This window comes from Schistocerca gregaria, chromosome 6 (assembly GCF_023897955.1).
Source record: "Schistocerca gregaria isolate iqSchGreg1 chromosome 6, iqSchGreg1.2, whole genome shotgun sequence".
Taxonomy (NCBI): Eukaryota; Metazoa; Arthropoda; class Insecta; order Orthoptera; family Acrididae; genus Schistocerca; species Schistocerca gregaria.
The window spans coordinates 126,678,069-126,690,293 of record NC_064925.1 but is presented as its reverse complement, the minus strand read 5'-3'; the positions used below and the strand labels follow the sequence as shown (position 1 = coordinate 126,690,293).

General features: G+C 45.3%; 1 protein-coding gene across 1 annotated transcript in view; it reads left to right on the top strand.

The window, feature by feature from the left end:
- LOC126278764 (uncharacterized) overlaps window positions 1–12,225 on the top strand; it is a 58,220-nt gene that overhangs the window by 28,785 nt on the left and 17,210 nt on the right. Inside the window, exon 5 of the mRNA XM_049979041.1 lies at window positions 8,919–9,032. Coding sequence (XP_049834998.1) covers window positions 8,919–9,032 — 114 coding nt within the window. The remainder of the gene's footprint in view (window positions 1–8,918; window positions 9,033–12,225) is intronic.

Sequence of the window (12,225 nt, the reverse complement as noted above, 5' to 3'; positions counted from 1 at the left end):
CGTAAACTATAGCTAACACTATAGTTTAAAGATCCGTGCAAAATTCAGTGGACGGAAAATAACAGGATTTAGTTTATATTATTTCCATAAAGTTTGTATGTTGCAATGTGTTATTATTCACATTTTAGGATTATTTCTGTCAATATCTACGAATACAATGTCAGCACACATTAGACAGTATAGATAAAGGAAATCAGAAAGCGGCTCCTCTGATATGTGTGTAATCAAGAATTCTGGAAGCCTTACTGAAACCGAATGACTGAGAAACGATAGCTGCTTGCTACTACGGCTCGAAATGAACATTGTTACAAAACGGAGCTAATCTAGCGGAGCGGACTAAACGAAAACTTTTACGAAAGGAAAGTTGGTTGCGTGTCTGTTGCTTTATTTTACGAGTGGGCCTGAAATTATTTTGGTAAATTAGAAGTTGTTTGCGTGTCTGCGGAGCGTTATTTAGGAGTAGTTTACACGTCTTTGGACTGTGTGGTGTAACCTTAAGCATGCAAGACAGTGTGTTATGTACCAATGTTATAAATATACTCCATCCCTAAATAAAATGTTCCAAAATAAATAAAGTACACATCTTCCTTACTCTCTCCACCAGCTCAACACAGTCTGAGTTATTTTCGCACCATCGCCCCCCCCCCTCTAGACCACGATTTGGATTACGTCAAAAGGGGGGGGGGATGACAGCACTCTCTTTTGCAGTACTGTGAAGTAGATCAGTTGGACTTTAGACCTCATGGTGGAGACACTTCCTGCATAATAAAGACTTAAGGTCAGCACAGGCAGAGTCCTTTTACCGCCATTGCCCCCCCCCTCCCCCATCTTGGATTACATCACGTAATGGACGAAATCGCTCTCTGGTGATAGTACTGTGTACTAGATCCGCACCTCGTGGCGACCACACTGTTCGCGAAATCTTTGATAAAGGTACTTGCATCATCAGCTGATGTCAAGGCAGCCATCTTTGATTACGTCACGCATGAGAGCGACCTCTGGCGGTGGTACTGTGTACTAGGTCAGTTGGACTCAGGACCCTATGGTGGTCACACTGATGGTTATAGTGCCTCAGTTGCTTAACTAAAAACTGGTGCATGATTTTGACAGTTGACGATTAGCAAGCATGTTTGCAAGTTCTTTTAGATGGATTATTATTTCGACGATTTACGAGTTGTTTAGGTCTCTGAACATAAATTTATTTCATTATTTTATGAGTGGGTTGCATGTTCGCGGGCTGTGCAATGCATTATTTTGGGTGTTTACATTTAGACAGCAGAGCATTATACATGGGCTATTCAGGAGTAATTTGCGTGTCTGTATGCTGCGTGGCGTGAGTCCAAGCATGTCAGAGAATGTGGTCTCTATCATTGAGATAAATATACTTGATGCCTAAATAAATTGTTCTGAAATAAATATACTCCTTCCTCTCTACAGCAGCTTAGTACAGCATGAGTCCTCTCCCAGCCGTTTCCTAGGAAGAGGTAGCTGTCGGGTGACTTAGGTTATTCGAGGTAGCCCATTTTCTTAGGTTAGTAGAGATAGCAAAAGTGACGTTTCCATACCACCAAAATTCAAACTTCTCTTCAGTTCCTAGGATGAGGAGGTGTTCGGATGGCTTTCTTTCCCTCCATTTGCTTAGGTAAGACGAGATAGCCCAAGTGACATTTTTTTTCTGTCAAAAAGTTCAAACTTGGCAGCAGTTCATAGGAGGAGATGGCGGTCGGGTGACGTTGGTTAGTGGAGGTAGTCCAAGTGCCCTTCCTTTCGCGCCATATTCTTAGGTTAGTAGAGGTTGCATAGTCCCAATGGAATTTGAACTTCCCGCCAGGGGTTCGTGGCAGTGGGACCTGGTAGGTGGGGGAGGTGCTTTCCCACCTTCATGGATAACGGTACTTATCAGCTGACGTCACGGTGGCCGTCTTGGATAATATCATCAACTGACATCAGTAGATCTTAGATAACGGTACTTTGGTGCCACAGCCCCTTTCCCCCAATACAAACATACAGCACAAAAGCGTACAGGCTGACCTCGACTGTTGACTGACTAAGAACGCCAACAGTTGAAGAAGGTTGTAATATGTAATAGGCAGACATCTATCCAGACCATCACACAGGAATTCCAAAGCGCATGAGAATCCACTGCAAGTACTGTGACAGTTAGGCAAGATGTGAGAAAATTTGTATTTCATGATTGAGTGGATGCTCATGAGCCACACGTCACGCTGGTAAATGCCAAACGACGCCTTGCTTGGTGTAAGGAGGGTAAACATTGGACGATTGAAGAGTGGAATAGCGTTGTGTGGAGAGACGAATCACGCTACACAATGTGGCGATCCGATGGCAGAGTGTGGGCATGGCGAATGAGCGGTGACCGTCATCTGCCAGTGTGTGTATTGCCAACAGTACAATTCGGAGGCGGTGATGTTATGATATAGTCGTCTTTTTCATGGAGGGGCTTTGCACCTCTTGTTGTTTCGAGTGGCACTATCACAGCACAGCCCTACATTGATACACTCCTGGAAATGGAAAAAAGAACACATTGACACCGGTGTGTCAGACCCACCATACTTGCTCCGGACACTGCGAGAGGGCTGTACAAGCAATGATCACACGCACGGAACAGCGGACTCACCAGGAACCGCGGTGTTGGCCGTCGAATGGCGCTAGCTGCGCAGCATTTGTGCACCGCCGCCGTCAGTGTCAGCCAGTTTGCCGTGGCATACGGAGCTCCATCGCAGTCTTTAACACTGGTAGCATGCCGCGACAGCGTGGACGTCAACCGTATGTGCAGTTGACGGACTTTGAGCGAGGGCGTATAGTGGGCATGCGGGAGGCCGGGTGGACGTACCGCCGAATTGCTCAACACGTGGGGCGTGAGGTCTCCACAGTACATCGATGTTGCCGCCAGTGGTCGGCGGAAGGTGCACGTGCCCGTCGACCTGGGACCGGACCGCAGCGACGCACGGATGCACGCCAAGACCGTAGGATCCTACACAGTGCCGTAGGGGACCGCACCGCCACTTCCCAGCAAATGAGGGACCCTGTTGCTCCTGGGGTATCGGCGAGGACCATTCGCAACCGTCTCCATGAAGCTGGGCTACGGTCCCGCACACCGTTAGGCCGTCTTCCGCTCACGTCCTAACATCGTGCAGCCCGCCTCCAGTGGTGTCGCGACAGGCGTGAATGGAGGGACGAATGGAGACGTGTCGTCTTCAGCGATGAGAGTCGCTTCTGCCTTGGTGCCAATGATGGTCGTATGCGTGTTTGGCGCCGTGCAGGTGAGCGCCACAATCAGGACTGCATACGACCGAGGCACACAGGGCCAACACCCGGCATCATGGTGTGGGGAGCGATCTCCTACACTGGCCGTACACCTCTGGTGATCGTCGAGGGGACACTGAATAGTGCACGGTACACAAACTGTCATCGAACCCATCGTTCTACCATTCCTAGACCGGCAAGGGAACTTGCTGTTCCAACAATGCACGTCCGCATGTATCCCGTGCCACCCAACGTGCTCTAGAAGGTGTAAGTCAACTACCCTGGCCAGCAAGATCTCCGGATCTGTCCCCCATTGAGCATGTTTGGGACTGGATGAAGCGTCGTCTCACGCGGTCTGCACGTCCAGCACGAACGCTGGTCCAACTGAGGCGCCAGGTGGAAATGGCATGGCAAGCCGTTCCACAGGACTACATCCAGCATCTCTACGATCGTCTCCATGGGAGAATAGCAGCCTGCATTGCTGCGAAAGGTGGATATACACTGTACTAGTGCCGACATTGTGCATGCTCTGTTGCCTGTGTCTATGTGCTTGTGGTTCTGTCAGTGTGATCATGTGATGTATCTGACCCCAGGAATGTGTCAATAAAGTTTCCCCTTCCTGGGACAATGAATTCACGGTGTTCTTATTTCAATTTCCAGGAGTGTATTTTAGGCATCTCCCTGCTACCCACTGTTGAAGAGCAATTTGGGGATGGTGATTGCATCTTTGAACACGATCGAGCTCCTGTTCATAAAGCACGGCCTGTATCGGAGTGGTTACACGGCAATAAAATCCCTGTAATGAACTGGTCTGCACAGAGTCCTAACCTGTATGCAATAGAACGCCGACTTCGTGCCAGGCCTCACCGAACGACATAGATACCTGTCATTGGTGCAGCACTCCCTGAATAATGGGCTGCTATTCCCCAAGAAACCTTCCATCCCCTGATTGTGTCTGCGAGAGTGGAAGCTGTCATCAAGGCTAAGGGTGGGCCAACACCATATTGAATACCAGAATTACCGATGGGGGGCGTCACGAACGAATAAGTCATTTTCAGCCAGGTGTCCGGATTCTTTTGATCACATAGTGAAGTTCATTATTTTGAATGAACTGTTTCGATATAGGGTAACATAATAGTTATTGATGGAATAATTTCACATGCGGATTATGACGTAATATTTCAGAAATTTTTTTCTTTGACATTACAAGGAACAGGAAAGGAAACTGTACATTTGGACACCTTCAATATTTTTTTCAAACGTTTTCATTGTGAAATGGAATTTAATGCCAAGTTGTCAACATACTGAATGAAATGAAGCAACGTATACTAAGGTTAGTCAGTAATACAACATTTACAATTAAAAGGCACCTTGTGTGAATGGTGGTGTGTATGTACATTATGCCCACCTACCTACTAGCTTGTTTGTCCTCCTTTGGAACGAAATAGATCACTGAGTGTGCGTATCACGGATCCGACGGTTTGTTGGTAGGGTTTTTGCAGTGTGTGACATTAGACTTCTACGCACAGCTCATGTAATTCGCGTAAGAAACAGATTTGCGTACGCGGAGATGGCGTCCGATAGAGAGCAAGATGGGTCTCACACGATTTACACCAGGCGATGTTGGTCGCCGTGACATCGATTTGAGTTCACTATAAAGCTCCTCAAACCACTGCAACAAGGTATTGGCTCGGAGACACTGCTGGAAAATGACATCGCCCGGGGGAAGACGTCAGGCTTGAAGGGGATGAAGGTAATTCGCAGATGTCAGTGTGTCTTCGAATACTTTCACAGGTCCCATGCAAGAGCAGAAGAATTTCTTCCATGTCATAATACAGCCTGTGTCTGTGGCTCACTGCACCTTTCGAACTGCCGTTCACCTCGATGACGGCGTTTGTGGAGACTAACATCGACCTAGTGTAGCAAAAATGTGATTCACCCACGACTTGACAAGTTTCCGTTCATCAACGGTTGAATGCCGATGGTCCCGTTCCTACTGCAATCGTAGCTGACAATGTCGTTGGGTCAAGACGTGAACCCGTAAGAGTCGTCTGCTACGCAACTCCACATTCAACAGTGTACAATGAACAGTGTGGTCCGAAACAGTTGTGGGTATGTCAGCATTGTGCTCTTTCGGCAGAGATGCCACAGATCACATCTCTGCTACTTTACCGAGCAGACAAGCGTCTGAACTCCACGTAGACCACCTAGAGGTAGTTTCACTGTCCTACCTCTTTCCGTAGATGCTCACGACAGTATCTCGTTAAAATTCGACCAGTTTCGGCGTTTTCGAGATACTCGTTCTTAGGCTCTGCGTAATAATGACCTGCCATTTGTCAAAGCCGCTTATCTTAATGGATTTCCCCAGCCCATATATTGGCTAGGATAATCCCCCGTCCGTGTCTGCTCCACTTACACATTTCCGTTACCGCGTCAGGTGCCCACAACGCCACCATACGGCACCCAACGTCGCCGTGGGCGGTGGTCATAATGATTTGGCTCATCAGAGTACGTAGCACTCACAAATGATTATTACGTCATAAAATCACAATATGCAATAAAATAAAGTTTAGCACATCTATTTACGTTAGCTTGACATATTCCATTGATTGCTGATCCAACTTACGAGGGAACCTCCCCATCGCGCCCCCCTCAGATTTAGTTATAAGTTGGCACGGTGGATAGGCCTTGAGAAACTGAACACAGATCAATCGAGAAAACAGGAAGAAGTTGTGTGCAACTATGAAATAAAATCAAAATATGCAAACTGAGTAATCCATGCGAAGATAGGCAACATCAAGGATAATCTGAAGTCAGGAGCGCCGTAAGACACAGACACTAAACTTATTACAGTGAACAGAGACGTCAATGAACGAATGGACAGTTCATAACTTTGCGAAAATAAAGAGAAACTTTTCTCTTGAGGAGAGACTTGAACGAAGGACCTCTCGTTCCGCAGCTGCTCACGCTAACCACGCGACCACGGGGCTCCTGAGCTCAGATTATACTTGATGTTGCCTATCTTGGTATGGACTACTCAGTTTGTATATTTTGCTCATTTTTTTTCGTAGTTCCACACAACTTCTACCTGTTATCTCGGTTGAACGGTGATCAGTTTTTCAAGGCCTATCCACTGTGCCAACTTATAACTAAATCTGAGGGGGGTGCTATGGGAAGTTCCCTTGTTAGTAAGCGCATATGGCACAACTTGTAGGTGGTGTTCAAAAGATGACGCTTGTATAGAGTGTTGTAGCAACTAGATGGCTCTTACATCGCTATCACAAGATGAAAACGTAAATTATTATCGTTTCACATTTAACCTTTCACATGTTTGTGAATGACCCTCAAACACTGTATTGATTACAAACTTTACTGTATCTGTACATGAAATATTTGTCTACGTTTTCACAATAATCTATCTGAAACCTTTCAGTATCTCCAGGCTTCTTCCATGTGACTAGAAAATATAAAAATGCAGTAAACGAAGCAGGCAAAAAGGAATACAGACGTCTCAAAAATGAGATCGACAGGAAGTGCAAAATGACTAAGCAGGGATGGCTAGAGGACAAATGTAAGGATGTAGAGGCTTATCTCACTAGGGGTAAGATAGATACTGCCTACACGAAAATTAAAGAGACCTTTGGAGATAAGAGAACCACTTGTATGAACATCAAGAGCTCAGATGGAAACCCAGTTCTAAGCAAAGAAGGGAAAGCAGAAAGGTGGAAGGACTATATAGAGGGTCTATACAAGGGCGATGTACTTGAAGACAATATTATGGAAAAGGAAGAGGATGTAGATGAAGATGAAATGGGAGATACAATACTGCGTGAAGAGTTTGACAGAGCACTGAAAGACCTGAGTCGAAACAAGGCTCCCGGAGTAGACAACATTCCATTAGAACTACTGACGGCCTTGGGAGAGTCAGTCCTGCCAAAACTCTACCATCTGGTGAGCAAGATGTATGAGACAGGCGAAATACTCTCAGACTTCAAGAAGAATATAACAATTCCAATCCCAAAGAAAGCAGGTGTTGACAGATGTGAAAATTACCGAACTATCAGTTTAATAAGTCACAGCTGCAAAATACTAACGCGAATTCTTTACAGACGAATGGAAAAACTAATAGAAGCCGACCTCGGGGAAGATCAGTTTGGATTCCGTAGAAATGTTGGAACACGTGAGGCAATACTGTCCCTACGACTTATTTTAGAAGCTAGATTAAGGAAGGGCAAACCTACGTTTCTAGCATTTGCAGACTTAGAGAAAGCTTTTGACAATGTTGATTGGAATACTCTCTTTCAAATGCTGAAGGTAGCAGGGGTAAAATACAGGGAGCGAAAGGCTATTTACAATTTGTACAGAAACCAGATGGCAGTTATAAGAGTCGAGGGACATGAAAGGGAAGCATTGGTTTGAAAGGGAGTGAGACAGGGTTTTAGTCTCTCCCCGATGTTATTCAATCTGTATATTGAGCAACCAGTGAAGGAAACAAAAGAAAAATTCGGAGTAGGTATTAAAATCCATGGAGAAGAAATAAAAATGTTGAGGTTCACCGATGAGATCGTAATTCTGCCAGAGACAGCAAAGGACTTGGAAGAGCAGTTGAACGGAATGGATAGTGTCTTTAAAGGAGGACATAAGATGAACATCAACAAAAGCAAAACGAGGATAATGGAATGTAGTCGAGTTAAGTCGGGTGATGGTGAGGGAATTAGATTAGGAAACGAGACACTTAAAGTAGTAAAGGAGTTTTGCCATTTGGGGAGCAAAATAAATGGTGATGGTCGAAGTAGAGAGGATATAAAAGGTAGACGGGCAATGGTAAGGAAAGAGTTTCTGAAGAAGAGAAATTTGTTAACATCGAGTATAAATTTAAGTGTCAGGAAGTCATTTCTGAAAGTATTTGTATGGAGTGTAGCCATGTATGGAAGGGAAACATGGACGATAACTAGTTTGGACAAGAAGAGAATAGAAGCTTTCGAAATGTGGTGCTACAGAAGAATGCTGAAGATTAGAAGGGTAGATCACATAACTAATGAGGAAGTATTGAATAGGACTGGCGAGAAGAGAAGTTTGTGGCACAACTTGACCAGAAGAAGGGATCGGTTGGTAGGACATGTTCCGAGGCATCAAGGGATCACCAATTTAGTATTAGAGGGCAGCGTGGAGGGTAAAAATCGTAGAGGGAGACCGAGAGATGAATACACTAAGCAGATTCAGAAGGATGTAGGTTGCAGCAGGTACTGGGAGATGAAGAAGCTTGCACAGGATAGAATAGCATGGAGGGCTGCATCAAACCAGTCTCAGGACTGAAGACCGCAACAACAACATTTTCACAATACCCACCATATGTCTTATTACTGAATGATAGATAGGCAGGTTTATGTATTTACTCTGCAACAGTTTAGTTATGTGTTGTTAGCTTCAGAAATTTCTGTTTAATGTTGCTGGTAGTATCATATTCATTCTCCCTCTTTCTCGATTGGTTTCTTCTGTTATATCCCCAGCCAGACCCTGGTACCCTGCTGCTTTAATGGGGCTTGTAACGTACTTTTTCACAACTCTTGTATGACAGCATTTAAATAAAACTTTGAATTATTGTAAGGTATGTTCTTAAACTCTGCATATTATTTAAAAAGTTGGTATTATAGTTGTTTCAGGAGGGAGCAACACGGTCGACTGTAATTAAGGAAATGATCTCTTTCCCATCCTTTCTGGGTCAGACAGCCTTATACTGTTTCTTCGGGCAGTTGGTGATTGACCAGGTATTTAACATTTGTTATTATTGCTTTTCACTGATCTTATTGACTGCAGGTTCTCGAACATCTCAAGGACTAGTGTTTTGGTGTGTGTGATATACTCGTTCATTGTATCTATGTACGTCGCAATGCCTAAAGGACATCTACGTACAAAACACATCTGCAGGAAATGTATTAACTTAATGTATAATCGATAGCAGAACATACAGGAGACTGTATTATTCTAACTTTGCAATATTAAAATACTTGAATAATGTCTCACGGAACTCTCCTACATGTTTACTTTTGTTTCACCTGACATCATATGGAATATTTTATATCTTAAAGTATCTTTTGATGCTAACGTTAGTGAGGTATACAGAGTAGCTCATGTAACCGAGCGCGTTAGGTCGCCGCTCGCGGGATCTGGGGGGACGCGTCGCTCCGTCTCGATCCCGCACGGTGGATTAACGATGAGGGCTGGTATGACGACTATCCTTTATGTGTTTCTTTTAGGTCGTATTCCCAGCCCGGCTTTGTGAATAACGTGGTGGCACCATTTCCCACCTCAATTACACGATTCACAAATACTTTCACATGGATAACACGAAACACAGACACGTGGGTTAGACAAATCCGTACGCAGAGGTGAAGGGGTGGCTATAGGAAGGGCATCAGACCACCCGCCCACCAATCACACTGCCAAATCTAGATTCACATGCTAACTCCGTACAGATATGGGAAAAGGGCAGGGACAAAATGAACAAGATTACACATATATGCGTCCTTAGAAAATACGATCTAGCTTTTTCTCTTTCCCACACTGTTGAGGAAGCACTCCGTCGTCAGGCCACAAGCGGCCCATTGGGACCATCCGACCGCCGTGTCATCCGCAGTTGAGGATGCGGATAGAGGGGCGTTTGGTCAGCACACCGCTCTCCCGGTCGTTATGATGTTTTTCTGTGAACGGAGCCGTTACTATTCGGTCGAGTAGCTTCTCAATTGGCATCACGAGGCTGAGTGCACCACGAAAAATGGCAACAGTGCTTGGCGGCTGGATGGTCACCCATCTAACTGCCGGCCACGCCCAACAGCGTTTAACTTCGTTAATCACACGGGAACCGGTGTATCCACTGCAGCAAGCCCGTTGCCCTTTCCCACATTCACAAAGAGGATATAACATTAAATCGATGCGGTGGAGATTTGAATTGAGCGTTCTTAATGATCAGGTGGGGTACATGAATTCGCGTCCGGAAGTGCCCCAATGCTACCAAGGTTATGTTAGTATCGATGGTGTTATCATGCCGTAGTGTCTTCCCTAGCAGACAGCGAGGTTCATTGATTGGCGCAGTCTTTTCGAACGATATGTTTTCTCTCGTGTATTAAGTCTCCCGACGGTTCTAGTTTCTGGTCTTCTTTTTCATCGTAAATGGTTTTATGCCCAAGGGTATCAACTGTTTAAATGCCTGGTATATTTATTTGTATTTTAATCCATACAATCGTGATATCATGCGATACATGCACCTCAGGCTATTGGAGTTAGAAGAGCTAGAGTACCTTCTGCTATTCATCATCTCTCTTTTCCCCCGCCTATGAACCATCTTAATTTTTTAATCGTCATTCCTCCTTCGCTTGTGTGTTCGTTTATTGATATAATCACGAATTTACAAAGAAGCAGAAGGTACACATTTCAATAATACTTTTCTACAGTTAAGTACACTACTAGCCATTAAAATTGCTACACCAAGAAGAAATGCAGATTATAAATGGGTATTCATTGGATAAACATATTATACTAGAACTGACATGTGATTTCATTTTCACGCAATTTGGGTCCATAGATACTGAGAAATCAGTACCCAGAACAACCACCTGTGGCCGTAATACCGGCCTTGATACGCCTGGGCATTGAGTCAAACAGAGCTTGGATGGTGTGTACAGGTACAGCTGCCCATGCAGCTTCATCACCATACCACAGTTTATCAAGAGTAGTGACTGGCGTATTGTGACGAGCCAGTTGCTCGGCCACCATTGACCAGACGTTTTCAATTGGTGACAGATCTGGAGAATGTACTGGCCAGGGCTGCAGTCGAACATTTTCTGTATCCAGAAACGCCCGTACAGTACCTGTAATATGCGGTCGTACATTATCCTGCTGAAAAGTGGGGTTTCGCAGTGATCGAACGAAGGGTAGAGGTACGGGACGTAACACATCTGAAATGTAACGTCCACTGTTCAAAGTGCCGTCAATGCGAACAAGAGGTGACCGAGACGTGTAACCAATGGCACCCCATACAATCACGCCGGGTGATACGCCAGTATGGCGACGACGAATACACGCTTCCAATGTGCGTTCACCGCGATGTCGCCAAACACGAATGCGACCATCATGATGCTGTAAACAGCATTCATACGAGCAAATGACTTTTTGCCATTCGTGCAACCAGGTCACAGGTGCTCTTGTCTGTGATGCAGTGTCAAGGGTACCCGCAGCCATGGTCCCCGAGCTGATAGTCCATGCTGCTGCAAACGTGGTCGAACTGTTCGTGCAGATGGTTGTTGTCTTGCAAACGTCCCCACCTGTTGACTCTGGGATCAAGACGTGGCTGCACGATCCGTTACAGTCATGCGGATAAGATGCCTGTCATCTCGAGTGCTAGTGAAACGAGGCCGTTGGGATCGAGCACGCCGTTCTTTATTACCCTTCTGAACCCACCTATTCCACATTCTGCTAACATTCATTGGATCTCGACCAGCCTCGTGCAGCAGTGTCGCGATACGATAAACCGCAATCGCGATAGGCTACAGTCCGACCTTTATCAACTTCGAAAAAATTGATGGTTCGCATTTCTCCTCCTTACACGAGGCATCACAACGTCTCACCTGGCAGCGCCTGTCAACTGCTGTTTGTGTATGAGAAATCGGTTGGAAACTTTCCTCAAGTCAGCAAGTTGTAGGTGTCGCCACCGGCGCCGCCCTTTTTTTGAATGTTCCGAAAAGCTAATCATTTGCATATCACATCACATTTTTCCTGTCTGTTAAATGTCGCGTCTGTAGCACGTCATCTTCATGGTGTAGCAATTTTAATGGCCAGTAGTGTACATAGAACAAGACACAGTTATATAATATAATTAGGTGACCGAAGTCGTGGGATAGAGATATGAACGTGTACAGATGGCGGTAGTACCGCGTAGACAAGGTATAAAAGGAAGTGCATTGA